This window comes from Micropterus dolomieu, linkage group LG08, assembly GCF_021292245.1.
Source record: "Micropterus dolomieu isolate WLL.071019.BEF.003 ecotype Adirondacks linkage group LG08, ASM2129224v1, whole genome shotgun sequence".
In the NCBI taxonomy this organism is placed as follows: domain Eukaryota; kingdom Metazoa; phylum Chordata; class Actinopteri; order Centrarchiformes; family Centrarchidae; genus Micropterus; species Micropterus dolomieu.
In genome coordinates, this window is record NC_060157.1 from 10,457,776 (window position 1) to 10,470,288 (window position 12,513).

At 39.2% G+C, this 12,513-nt stretch overlaps 1 protein-coding gene across 1 annotated transcript; it reads right to left on the reverse strand.

Moving 5' to 3' along the window:
- Positions 1 to 1,316: 1,316 nt before the first annotated feature.
- Positions 1,317 to 5,822, reverse strand: smim29 (small integral membrane protein 29). The gene is made up of 5 exons (XM_046057418.1): positions 5,736 to 5,822; positions 4,935 to 5,233; positions 4,723 to 4,748; positions 4,498 to 4,603; positions 1,317 to 3,180 (listed from the first exon to the last, which is right to left on the reverse strand). The coding sequence occupies exons 2-5, from the start codon at positions 5,040 to 5,042 to the stop codon at positions 3,118 to 3,120; spliced, it is 303 nt and encodes a 100-aa protein (XP_045913374.1). The 5' UTR covers positions 5,043 to 5,233; positions 5,736 to 5,822; the 3' UTR covers positions 1,317 to 3,117.
- Between the last annotated feature and the right edge of the window lie 6,691 nt (positions 5,823 to 12,513).

The window sequence follows — 12,513 nt, forward strand, 5'->3', positions numbered from 1 at the left end:
CCCCCCCCCCCCCCCCCCCCCCCCCCCCCCTCCTGTGGGACAGTTTAGACTTAGTTGCACTTCTCAGACTTTCCTTCGCGGTCCTTGGCGTGTAGCGGGGAGACGTAAAGTGTATCGTTAGTAATCAATAGTCTGATCAGACTTACTGTTTTGTTCCTTCGGGTTACATACCATTTAAAGAAAACATGAGTGTGCTGCTTTTCATGTTTATAATAAAACTCAAATCTTTTGGTATGTGTTTTTAAGGATAGGTTTGGCAGAGGTCTAGGCCGAGAGCATCAGTGTCGTTTCTTCAGGGAGCTTTTACAAATGCCGTTACATTGGCGTCTTTGTCTTCACAAGGTCCTCAGTTTCCAAGCGCTCACTCAATCACTCGTAAGGCAAATTGCAATTAGTCAAACAAGGAGTTTGATTGTAACAGGATAGTTGGTGGCACTACTATCCAACAGGGCTGTATGGTTTTCTTTTTTCATTCCATCTGGCTCTCACTGCTTCACCTAGCTTGGTCCTTCTGTCCTCACTCAGTACAGTAATATACTTTCTTAGTCTTTTTGAAGATGTGTGTTGTATGCTGTCTGCTACAGGAAAAAAAGATGTGTGTATTTCTAAGTGTCAGGGAACCCGCAGTCACAGTCCACTTAACTGGGTTTTTCCACACACCTAAGCTGCTACAACCTCAGTTACGAAACCCGGAAAACTGCAAACAGGCAATACAGGGCCTGGAATTTCATACCTCACTCAACAGCTTACTTTACCGTATAATTGCATTTAACTGGTTTTCTGTTTTTAAATGTAACCTCTGGCATGAGTTGGAAAGATGTCGTTATTAAAAACATTTTGTTTGTTTTAAAAACCTGACTGTAATGAGTTATCTATGATATCAAGTTTGTGATTGTGCATACGCAGCACGTCTTGGCTCGTTCATAACCGGAGCTTGTAGCCAGGATGTTTTTTTTTTTTTAAATGTGTGAAGCAAGTCAGGGAGACCTGTCAGCTTGACAACTGTGTTCGCTGACTGTGGTAGATTAGCAAGTGTGTTTTTATCCTTTTAAAATTCTGGTGCACTGAAATATTGGTTCAGATTTTCATGGACAAATGTTTGTTTGTGACAGACGGGGCGCTTTTTCCACTTAACTGTTCTGTTGGCCACAGTGTGTCTGGCACTACCGCACACAGCCATACTCATACAATGGTCATTTTTTTTTTTCTTTTTTTTTTTTTCCCCTCCTCTCTCTCAAACATCCAACTACTCTTGACAGTATCGTGTCATTTTACATACCAACATCTTGCATCCATTCATATACTGTAAACTCAACAGGATGTGATCATTCTTTTTAATGTACACCGTATATAAATGTACAATGTCTATATTTCTATGGTGCCCTACAACAGTTTGTATCAGAAATGGTCAATAAAGAGAATTTTTCTTTGTCATTTTTCTGTCACTTTTTTTTTTTAAAGGGATGCATCCATATCGTTACAACCCTAACCCATCCACCCAAAGGTTCAAATAAACATGCAGATTATGATTTGCATTGAAATTCACTGTACAGAAGCACTACTGGCTAATTAAACTGCAAATCACAATTACAGCACAAGACAGTTATTACTTTATTTACAAGTATAAACCAACCTATTATCTCTTGCAATAAGCCTGTAATAGTCAAACTTGTTACAGCACTGCCAAATGCACATTTACATCAGTAGTTTTAAAGTGCAACCTTAAATCAGCCTTCTGTGACATGTACACCAGGTGTTTCACCAGTGCAAATCAATGTCATGAGCGGAAATGTGTACAGTTTAAATTGAGTACCGTATTTCGGCTGGTACTGAAAATGGAAGAAAGGTCTCTACATAATGCATAGTAATGTTCTAATGGGGTAAAAGTGTTTTTTTCAGGTCCATAAAATGAAAACATGTAAAAGCTCATTCTTATTGTGGAGTCCCTGTAGATGTCATACCTGATAACATCAAGGTTAGGCATTCTGTCTACTACTACAATGCATAGTCCCCCTCAAAAAAGCTTAACAGTCCCATTGTATTTAGTTTACATTCCCAAATGTAAGGCAAATAAAGAACAGGAAATGTAAGAGTGAGGTTTCCTGAGAGCTTGATACAGTCAGACCTATGGCATTCATCTGAACAGACTTCATCTGGAGGTAAATTCATGCTGGTGCCATGCCTTGGAGACAGGACATATTTAGGGCACTAGTCACAACTCATTTTGGGGATGAATGGAGGTTGGCGTTATTTACTTCCTTATCTGGCTTTTCATACCATTGATAAGAGTCATAGGATTTGGCTAAACCACCAAAAAGATCCAGATTTTGGGGCAGCTAGTTAGATTCTGAGAAAAAAATCAAAATCAAAACAAACTTTTGACTCAAAATGAAACTGAAATAAAATGTACCAGATCAAACAGCTATCTATCTTTGTCAATATTAAACTATACATTTAAAACTCTTTAAATGTATAACTTACTAAAACTCAAGTGATATTGCAGTGTTTCATGTCAACAAATGTGATATATGTTGAAAAGTAAAGCATTTCATCAAAGAAGCCACAGTTGTTTTTAATGCACTGTAAACAACCTACCGGGCAATGAGGCCAAACCCTCTCGCAGCAGGAGTGATTTTTAACTAGTGCAGAACTTCATACTCTTACCACAGTGCAAAGGCTGCCCCTAAATTATAGTCAGATTAAAATGCTTACTGTAACCCACAGGAACAAAACTGTTTGCCACATGTCGCCCACAACAACATTGTGTGTGTGTAAACAACACAGGAACCTGTCTCTTTAGATTTCACCTTTCCTAATGTTGAGTCATGTCACTAAATACCACAGTAAAAAGTTTGAATAAATAATTTCATATAAATAAGTTATGGTGTCTGTTAGGCACACAGGATTGGCATCAGAATCACACCAAGAACTGTCACTGTACATAAAACTCGAAAAACAAAAACGCTGACTTTTGCTGATGTGCTCAAAGATAAAGGCATACGCCAGCGAAGAAGAAAAGAAAGGGAAAATCTTCTGCATGTCTTCCAAAAATGACAGATCTCTGTGGCTGTAGGTTAGCCCGACATTAAAAATGTACTATGCCAGGGTTTACAACCATCATGCATCTTTGGCCAGAAGAGGGCGCCGCTGTTGATAACTCCTGGCCCAACCTTGTACAACCTGAAGACACAAAGTGCAAGCACAGTAATTTTTAAAATGCACAACTTGAGTGCAACATTGTTTCCGAAAAGATTTTCTCACTTACACCCCAATAGTATCAAGCCTGTTTTATGTGTTGAAGATTGTAACATTTCTGAAACTTCTGTAGCCACCCCAAAACAATGGAGGTTAATGACGTTTCATTTGTGGATGAAAAAGCATTTGAACATAAGAAGCTACGAGTCTTTCCAGATCCTGGGTACTGAGGATAATCCACAGACTGTAATGCGAGTTACGGTAGCCTTTGGGACTAGATTATCCTCAGTAACAGGTCTCTGGCAAGACATGTTGCTTTTCAGGGTTTTTTAAACGCCACAAATGAAATTCAGTTCACTTTCTCTGTATTGGATTAGTGGCAGAAGTCTCAGAGACAGATATCACATAACCCCAGTCGATACAACCAAAACTTTCTAGTAGTAAGTAACAATCAGCAAGAGAAAGTATTAAAAAATTTTTGTTATTTGGGCGATTTAGCCTCTTGTGATGGTTTTGTTCATATGTATTGTAGAGTAAAACATTGCCCAGTGGTCAATATTGCCACCTAGTGTTTCTCATGGCTCAGTGCATGATCTGTGACGAACAAAACCAGGCCAATTTAATTTCTAGTGTGTAATTTCAGCCATAACCATCTATTTCTATTTCAGCTATTTCTAAACTAGAGTATTTGTACCACCAGGACAGTCAGAGGAGCTTCACAGGCAGGTAAGGCATTTTTGGTTTAACCTTTAGATAACGTGACACTAAAATAGACTGGCTTTTTAGAACTGCCTTAAACTAAACCTAAACACTGATTCAAGGAACTGTCTGAAAGGTCAAACTTTGTGTTGAAAGATACACGTCAGTCATCTTTATAGAATAACTGATCACTTAAGAGGAATCAAAACTAGCCACTGACTGCTATTGTGAGGGATTTACATATTTTTTTTAGCGTTCTTTTGTTTTGTTTGAAACAAAACCAGTACAGCAACCCTACTGTACTACTACTACTACTACTATTATACTTTCTACTGTTCTTATTGCAGCTGTGTTTCTACGTGGAGGAGGAAGTGACTAACCAATTGAGGAACTGCTATGTTAAAAGCGTGGATAGTCCAACCAAGCTCAACCACACAGTAAAAAAACAATACAAGGCAACAGAAGACATGTCTTTTGTGGAAAATGTGGCCAATTGTATAAATATGTGGCATATTTAATCAAACACCCAACATTTAGAAAGAACACCTATCTTATTCTATAGGTAGAATTATAACTGGTCTGAAAACCAATGGTGCATCCTACCCTTGTGTCCTCTTCTCTCCACAGCATTTCTTGTTCAGCTTCATTAAGTTCCTCTGAAGGATCGTACGTGTAAACCGGTAACAGCTGATGACGGAGTCTGTCAATTCTGAGACAGAATTAAGGAAATCAAACGGTGATTTAATGAATCAAACTGAGACACAGAATTCAAGAAATCAAGGTAACACAAACGCCATAAAATCAGGATGCGTGGATTAAAAATCTTACCTCCTTTTCTTGCGAATATACATGATCTGAAATAGATAAAAATGAATGAGTATTACATATACTGTCTATAAGCAGGTCTTCCAAATGTGCCTCAAGTTAAATGGTAGTATTTCTACTTTCCAGATATGACAGCTTATAGAAACTACATGTTTTTAAGCAAGTCAACTTTGCGTAGGTCGTCCTATATCAACCAAACCCAACTACTCACTTACCACAGCTGCAACTATCCCAATGATAGTGATGAGGAGAAATGGCACCAACACATAGCCGACTGCCACATCCCCATCTATGATGGCAGGGGACTGAGTAGTGGTGTTCATTGCATATGTTCAGGAGAGGGGAACACAGGGGGCTCCTTGTGCAGGGCCTTTACAAGCAGCAAACCCCCTCCCTATGGTAGACACTGTGCAGCGGCTCTCTCGTCAGTCTGCCCCCTTGTTGTTTATGCCTCATCCTTGTCGTTCATGTGACTTCCACATGGTATCACTGCCCTCCCTAACCAGGGAGAAATCTGAGGGTCCATGGAATGAAAAGAATTTATCACAAGCATATGAAAGAAGTTGTAAGGACACCTAAGACACGATACGTGGGGAAAGATGACCAAGTTCCTTATATGACATTTTGCTGAATTGGCAAACCGGAAAAAAAGATTTAAACATTCAAATACAGTCTAAGCTTGCTAGCAAGTATACTTTTCTGCTATTTGCTTATATATGCTCGCGTGAGTAAAGCAGACGGTCCTTCCTAACTGCGCTAGTCACTTAAACCAAAACACACTTCTGCTGCCAATTAATTTTCCTATTTAAAAGCTCCGCATAGACCTGACCGCTATAAACCTATTAGCCAGCTAGCCGTCACCGTCAGCTGCGCTGGTAACGTTGAATGGCACCCTTACTGACAAGTTGCTTCATTGCACAAACAAGCTGAAACAAGCCCTCTGCACCAGCGCTTTCTAATGAGCTGCAACAGACCTGTTTTCTGCTTTTGATAAATTCAAATAAAATGTCACTCACTGTGTGATGTACAGAGTAATGTAATGTTGCGGTACGCACTTCGCAGGCTGCTCGTCTTTCGTTAGCAGCAACATTCAAACTTCCTGTCTGAATATTTCAGAATAAAAGCATCATGACTCCACAAAACCATAGCACAAAACACAAATAATAATGATAAAGTCCACGGACACGTACTTTGTACTTACTTATTATTTAATCTATATACGTGTTGGGAACGTGTAACATTTATTTAGTCTCACTTTTATGGTGTGACTGTCTTTATAGCAACATTTTGCTTGCAGGAGCTCACAAAATGAATGCTAGCATCACAGCAGCACCACTCAGTCTGTTGACATTGCCACTGAAAAGGTAACGTTAGGCTACATAGAAAAATTATCATAATCATTGAAAATTTTGAAAATTACATTGAAAATTGAGATTTAGCTCAACCTACAACTACAGATTTTTTTCTGGGTTGATGTTAGTAAATGTGAACCATGTTACTCTAGTACAGAGATCACTAATAGGGGGACCGCGGTTCGGATCCGGACCCAGCCGGGCTGGGAATGTACAGAATGTACAGATTTTTACATGTACATTCCTCCCACGGGCAGTTCAGAACCAGAATATCTCAAACTAGAGCTCACGTTTCTCACTGAACAAGAGAAAGTAGGAGTGGTAGCTCTGTAAGAGGGAATGAAACAGAAGAGGAGGCATTACAGCTGTTCATTTGTTATGATGTGTTGAGTGTTTATTATAAAATTGGTTAAGACTACACTTCATCACTTCAAGCTACTTTTTATTTCATGTTTTCTAAAAATGAGGCACTTTATTTTAGTTTACTTAAATTTTGAATTTATTATTAGAGTAGTTATTATTTATTATCCTCCAGTTTGATGTGAAAACTGACTGAAATATTATTTGATTTGACAGTCCGTTGTTGACTAAAAACATATGTTGATACAACTATACGTTATGGTACTGAATGATAACGCAAGTTAGTCGTTTTGATGTTCCGGACCTTTGCTTCGGGAAATTTTCTGAAACTGGACCCCTGCTCTAGTATATCTAGAGCTTCAGGTGTGTGTAGTATTTACTCATTTATTCCACCATATGAAAATTTATCTGTCAAAAGTGCCATTGATCAAGGCCAAAGTCTAGGCGTATGTATAGTATATGGTTTAGCATCTGAGGGGAAAACATTTTGGACTTGCCCTGACATTTGAGCTCACATTTAAATAAAGGCCTCCAGATTGAAATAATTACATTGGTCTGAGCAGGCAGAGATTCAAGTAAACATAGTCCATTAAGAACATAGGGGTTGCTTTTGCCTCCACCATCTGCATCACTTAAATAGTTCCCAATGGAACGGAAACTCTAATCAGGGAAGTCACGATAAATATGAGGGGTTTAAAGTATAAGTAAAAATATATTTCTGTCGTCAAATGTTAGGATAAGGATGCACAATGTGGGACATCTCCAGTATTTACTCAACATTTGGTAAAACAAGTCTTAAAATCTGTAGCCATGATAGCAGCCTTGTGGGCATCAATTCATATTACACGGCAGCAAACAAAATTGCAGAATGAATTAAACAGGGAGCGAGATAACTATTTAATACTGAGATCCTTACCACTTGTGGGACAAAAATATGAGGGCTGCAGCAGATGCATGTTGTTAGCTGTTTGCAATGGTCATTTGTTCTAAAATGCACAACATATTGGACTGTGGGAGGAAACCAGAGTCCCCAGGGAAAACCCTCGCAACACAGGAGGAACATGCAACCATCATAGGAAGGACCTAAGACCTTCAAACTGTGGTATAGTTTTAAACATCCAAGCCCGTTTAAGTGCAATTGAAAGTGACACGGTTAAACTTAACCTGACAGAGTGAGTTTAACTACAAAACCTTCACAGACTACTTTGCTCATCTTCATCCTCACGCACATGTAAGCAGGAGAAAAACTTAATCTTTAAGGTGGAGGAGAATCCTTAGGTTCTTTTCTTCATTTTCTTTTTAGTGGGCTCACAGCCCCTACAAATTAAAGGTATTGTCCATGCTGTAGTCAACTTGAAGGACTGAACTGTAAATGGAGAGTGGAAAGCCATGACAATTCAGACAAGGAGAGATGAATATTTCCCACCAGATGTGTGCAAGGATTTAATACTGTTGGAAGCGGAAGCTTCAACACAGGTGTTTGGAGGGACCGATTCAATGTTCCCAATGTCACAGTCCTCAGCTAAGCTTGTTGAAGTCCAGTACAAGACAACTATCGTAAGTTATGTCCTGTTCACTGACAGGTTCCAATATGAGATCTGTATCATCAGCCTTCAGACAGTCATTGTTGGTCCATACAAGTTCAGAAGAGCAGGGCCTGTCCAGATTAGAGAGGAACAGTGACATTATCTTTTTTAAGGGAAAGTTACAGGTTTATTGGACACTTGTTCAACCTGCTGTTACCTGTTTTGATAGCACCCATATGAAAGTGAAGGTGCGGTGGTGCCACCTTATTTGACCCCCTTCGTTCATCCTACGTACATCTCAAGTAGACCAATACTATATGCTGGAAGTACATATGCTTGCTCTGATACTGAATAGCACTGTTAGTGTACTTTTTTTGATTTGATATTGCCTATCTCCATGTGTCTTTTCTTTGATCCTCAACTGAGGGTTTAGGGGTATGACTAGATGAAATGATCTTACCACCTGTCCAGGGTGTACCCAGCCTTTCGCCCAATGTAAGCTGGGACTGGCTCTAGCCCCAAGCGACCCTGTACGCAGGATAAGCAGTTGACGATGGATGGATGGATGGAAATTATCTTACCTAATGGCAGTACTCTGCGTGGTCATCTCAGCTGGCAAAACCATGGTGACACCTGGCGGCAGTTTTATGGAACATCTACAGGAGGGTTCACATTTACGAGAGGTTCCCCAGGTAAACAAATACGCATGCACACACAGAAAAAGTGCTCCTCATATATTCTTCAGATACATTAAGCAATTCTTCTGAGAGTCAGAAGTGTGCTGAGTTAAGAGCAAATGTTTAAAACTAAAAGTACAACAAATGTGTAAAAATAATCAGCAGTGGTCTCTGCAATGTCTTTGGTGATGCTTGACCCCTACTAGTTTCAGCAGCTTGTTACCAAATGATAAATGTACAATTTTATGGTCATGTACAAATTACAGACATTACATCAACCAGTAAAGTCATCTACAATGTCTGTGCCAAGAAAAAGACATAATAAATGGACTGAAGCACAACATTTCACAGCATTTCCTTCAACAGCTCAACACAAGCCCTCCTATCAAAATCCTATGTGCTGTTCTTCTTGGAGCAGCCTCAACTAAATGCAAAGACATTGTTTGAATTGACATTAGCCAAAATAAGTTCCTGGCTTTTTCAGCAAATTATCTAATAGAGAATTTATATTTGGTTGGTCGGGTCACAGAAGGTTTCTTGCGACTTCCATGATAGAACAGCTCTGTATTTATTTACTTTTGAATGGACTGCCTTGACATTTTGTGCAGACCACCATGAGGTTGATATTTGTGGCTTTGGGTGAAATGTCTCAATGACTACTGCCATATTCATGTTGCCCTCAAGATGAATTGTAATCACTTTGGTGATGCCTTCACTTTTCACCTAGCCCCACCATCAGGTCCAAATTTCAATTCACATATTATTGTGGTTTATGACTATATACATGGAAAACTACTGACAACCCTATCAGCCTCAGTAACACTGTTTAGTGCTAATTATCAAATGTTAGCATGCTAACATGCTAAACTAAGATGGTGAACTTGTTACCTGCTAAACATCAGCATGTTAGCACCATCATTGGAGCGTGTTAGCATTTAGCTCAAAGCACCACTGTGTCTCAGCACAGTCTCACAGAGCCACTAGCTGCAGAATCTTTGTCATGTTAGCACGTTGTTTAGTGTGGCTGCTCTGAGAGAAGTATTAAAATGTCTTACCTTTTAAGACTAGTTCATGTAAAAATAATATTACTACATGAGAACAATGTAGAAATGAACCAGCAAGAGTACTGACCACCACATAATTTTCACTTTTCCACAGAAAAGGAAAGATGACAAGAGTCTCGACCATCATTGAGTCAAGATACCAAACACTGATGGCCTAAGTAAATGGAAGGCCTATAATGATTTCAGGGGACCTGAGTGCGGGATAACAGCAACACAGAAAAACAGTGTCATGTTTAAAGAATAAAAAAACAACTTGGGATATGGTAGTACAAGGATGCTACAGCAACTTGCATGTGGGCCCTTGAATTTAAAAATTTCCCCCTCTTGTATAGAAAACTTTTCAAGCTGGACTGTGATATTGGGGTTGAAACATGATATTGGGGTTTCTTGAGCATATTCCAGCCTAAATGGATATGACCACTTTATAGTTTTTACCATAAAAGAATGAAAATTATTTGTTAATTTGTTAACATGAAACAAACAAACAAATCCAGCTCTGAGGAGATTTTGGGGGTGCACCGATAGCAAAAAAAAGTCTATTAAGTTTAATTTATTTAGAAAGAGCAATGATCGTCATTCAGATGGAATAACAAAGTAAATACATTACTTAGAGTTTCTTTGCCTCCACTGCATTCCAGGAGGAGATTTTTCCTTTTTACTCCATTTTATGGCTGTAATCAATTTAAACAGATTAGGATTAGATTAGGATTTTACATACAAAACATGAAATAAACCATGGTGGGGAAAAGAGACATGTATGCAATAATTGTTTACAGCAGGTTCTCACTTATAGTCAGTCTGTTGCCACTAGATGTCACTAAATACCTTTGAATTAACAAGAAGAGGGTGTCCTTTGGAGTGGAATTTGTAACTTCACTCTGTGATGCTAACATCAAAGACATCAAAGTAAACCATAGACCAGACACAGTGGATCCCAAACGATTGCAGGCTCCTTCCTCAGAATGCTTTAGTTTTTATAACATAAAAAGAGAATTTGATTAGCACAGACAAATCTCTGGTCCCTTCCAGGGAGATTACATTTGCCTGAACAGATTACAGTGTAACCACAGCAGAGAGATGGAGGCCTTGAGGTTGCATTGTATTATCAAAGCAGTATAAAAGCCTCCTAAGATCTCATTCAGTCAGCCTTCACTTCTGGAAGGGGCTGTTGGGTTTAGGATTGAGATCTGGCTTGAATCATTTGTATGTGATTAATGTTTTGTGTAGGTTAGGGTTAGGGTTCAAGGTTAGGCATGGACCCTGGGAATTTGGGCATTTATGTGAAAAGAGAAAGAGGACATGCATGTGTGTTACTGTGCAACAAAGCATTTATGCGCACAGCTCTGATAATGAACAGTCGTGCAGTAGTGTGTGACTGCAATGATCAGATAAACAGTCTTTGTTGACGGCAGTTTCGTTATATCATCAGCATAAAGTTATTGCTCCTCAGAGTCAGACCAGTACGAGCATCAAGTTGATCTACTTTAAGGCATTTGCTCCTCCAGCAACCTCATCTCCACAGAACAAACACCTCTTCTCTTCACCCTGTTTGTGTTAGATGTTGAGTAGCTTTGGCAGGCACTTTGCTCCACTGATTGTTGAAAGGACCAGCCCTGCAAAAAAAACAAAAAAACAAGAATATTCTTTCCCCTGATTTATCAGAGAAGTTTGCTGATATCTAACTCCAGTGTTTTCATCATTTCATTTATTTTTGTAGGGAACAAGATAATGAGCACATCGGCCTACAGGCAGATAAAATTTCAAAAGGGTTGTAATTGCAGGAATCCATAAAGTGTGAAGGCAGATGGTGTTGTGTCTAATGGTCTGTCCATTAATACGAAGTGCACTAAGAAGGGAATGGAATGGTAATGGAAAGAGCCTACCCTGTGAGCGTGTGTTGTCTAGTGGTTGTACATGTGCTTAAAACCATTGTCACTTCTTTATAAATAACAAACAGGAAGTTGTTGAGTCAATAAAGAGAAGAAAATTAAAGGAGTATTTTATACTGAAAAAATTGGTTTGTGGTGCAACGATTATACCTAGGATTAAAAAACCTTACAAATGCATAAAACACCATTATTTGAATTTTAGGATTTTAGTGTTGGTGAAATTCTCACATTGATGATAACCTAACACCATTTAGCTTGTATTTTTAGCAAGCTAACAAACAAATCTAATCCTGTATAAATCAGTCTTCCAAAAAGAGATTACAGGATTTCAGAGCTACACCCTCTCTGACCTCACCACACTTCCTAGAACATAGCCTATATGATTTTTCTGTCGCTCACCTATTGGGTTGCTTGACCACTATTCTTCACATGCTTCTGGGCCCACAGTGTATGCAGCACTTTACTGTCATTCTATGCTGTCATTGAGAGAGCATTTTTTGGCGCAGGATGAAAGAATTGTGCACAACTATATAAATCAGCAGATGAACAGACCTTCCTTGTGTACTTGAAACAGTGGATGGAAATTCAGTAGGCCTGTTGGCAGCCAAAGGACAAAAACACTCCAGCTCCCTCCCCTGCAGTGTAGTGCAATGTGGGCGTGATTGACAAGAAACAAGCGCTGACGCCTCCTCTCCCCATCCGCTCTCCTTATTGGTTGGGAAGTGGAAGTCAAATTTGGGGCTCTCCCCTCTATAATTCTAAACATAAACTGGCACAAGAAATCATTTATTATCTATAATGACAATTTTCCCCCACAAATACCCAGACATGATCAATACAGAACGTTGTCTGGTGAAATCTTAAAAAATGCAAACGACCCACTCCTGCCTGCAGATGCGGACACATCTGGCAAAGCTGCCCTAAGC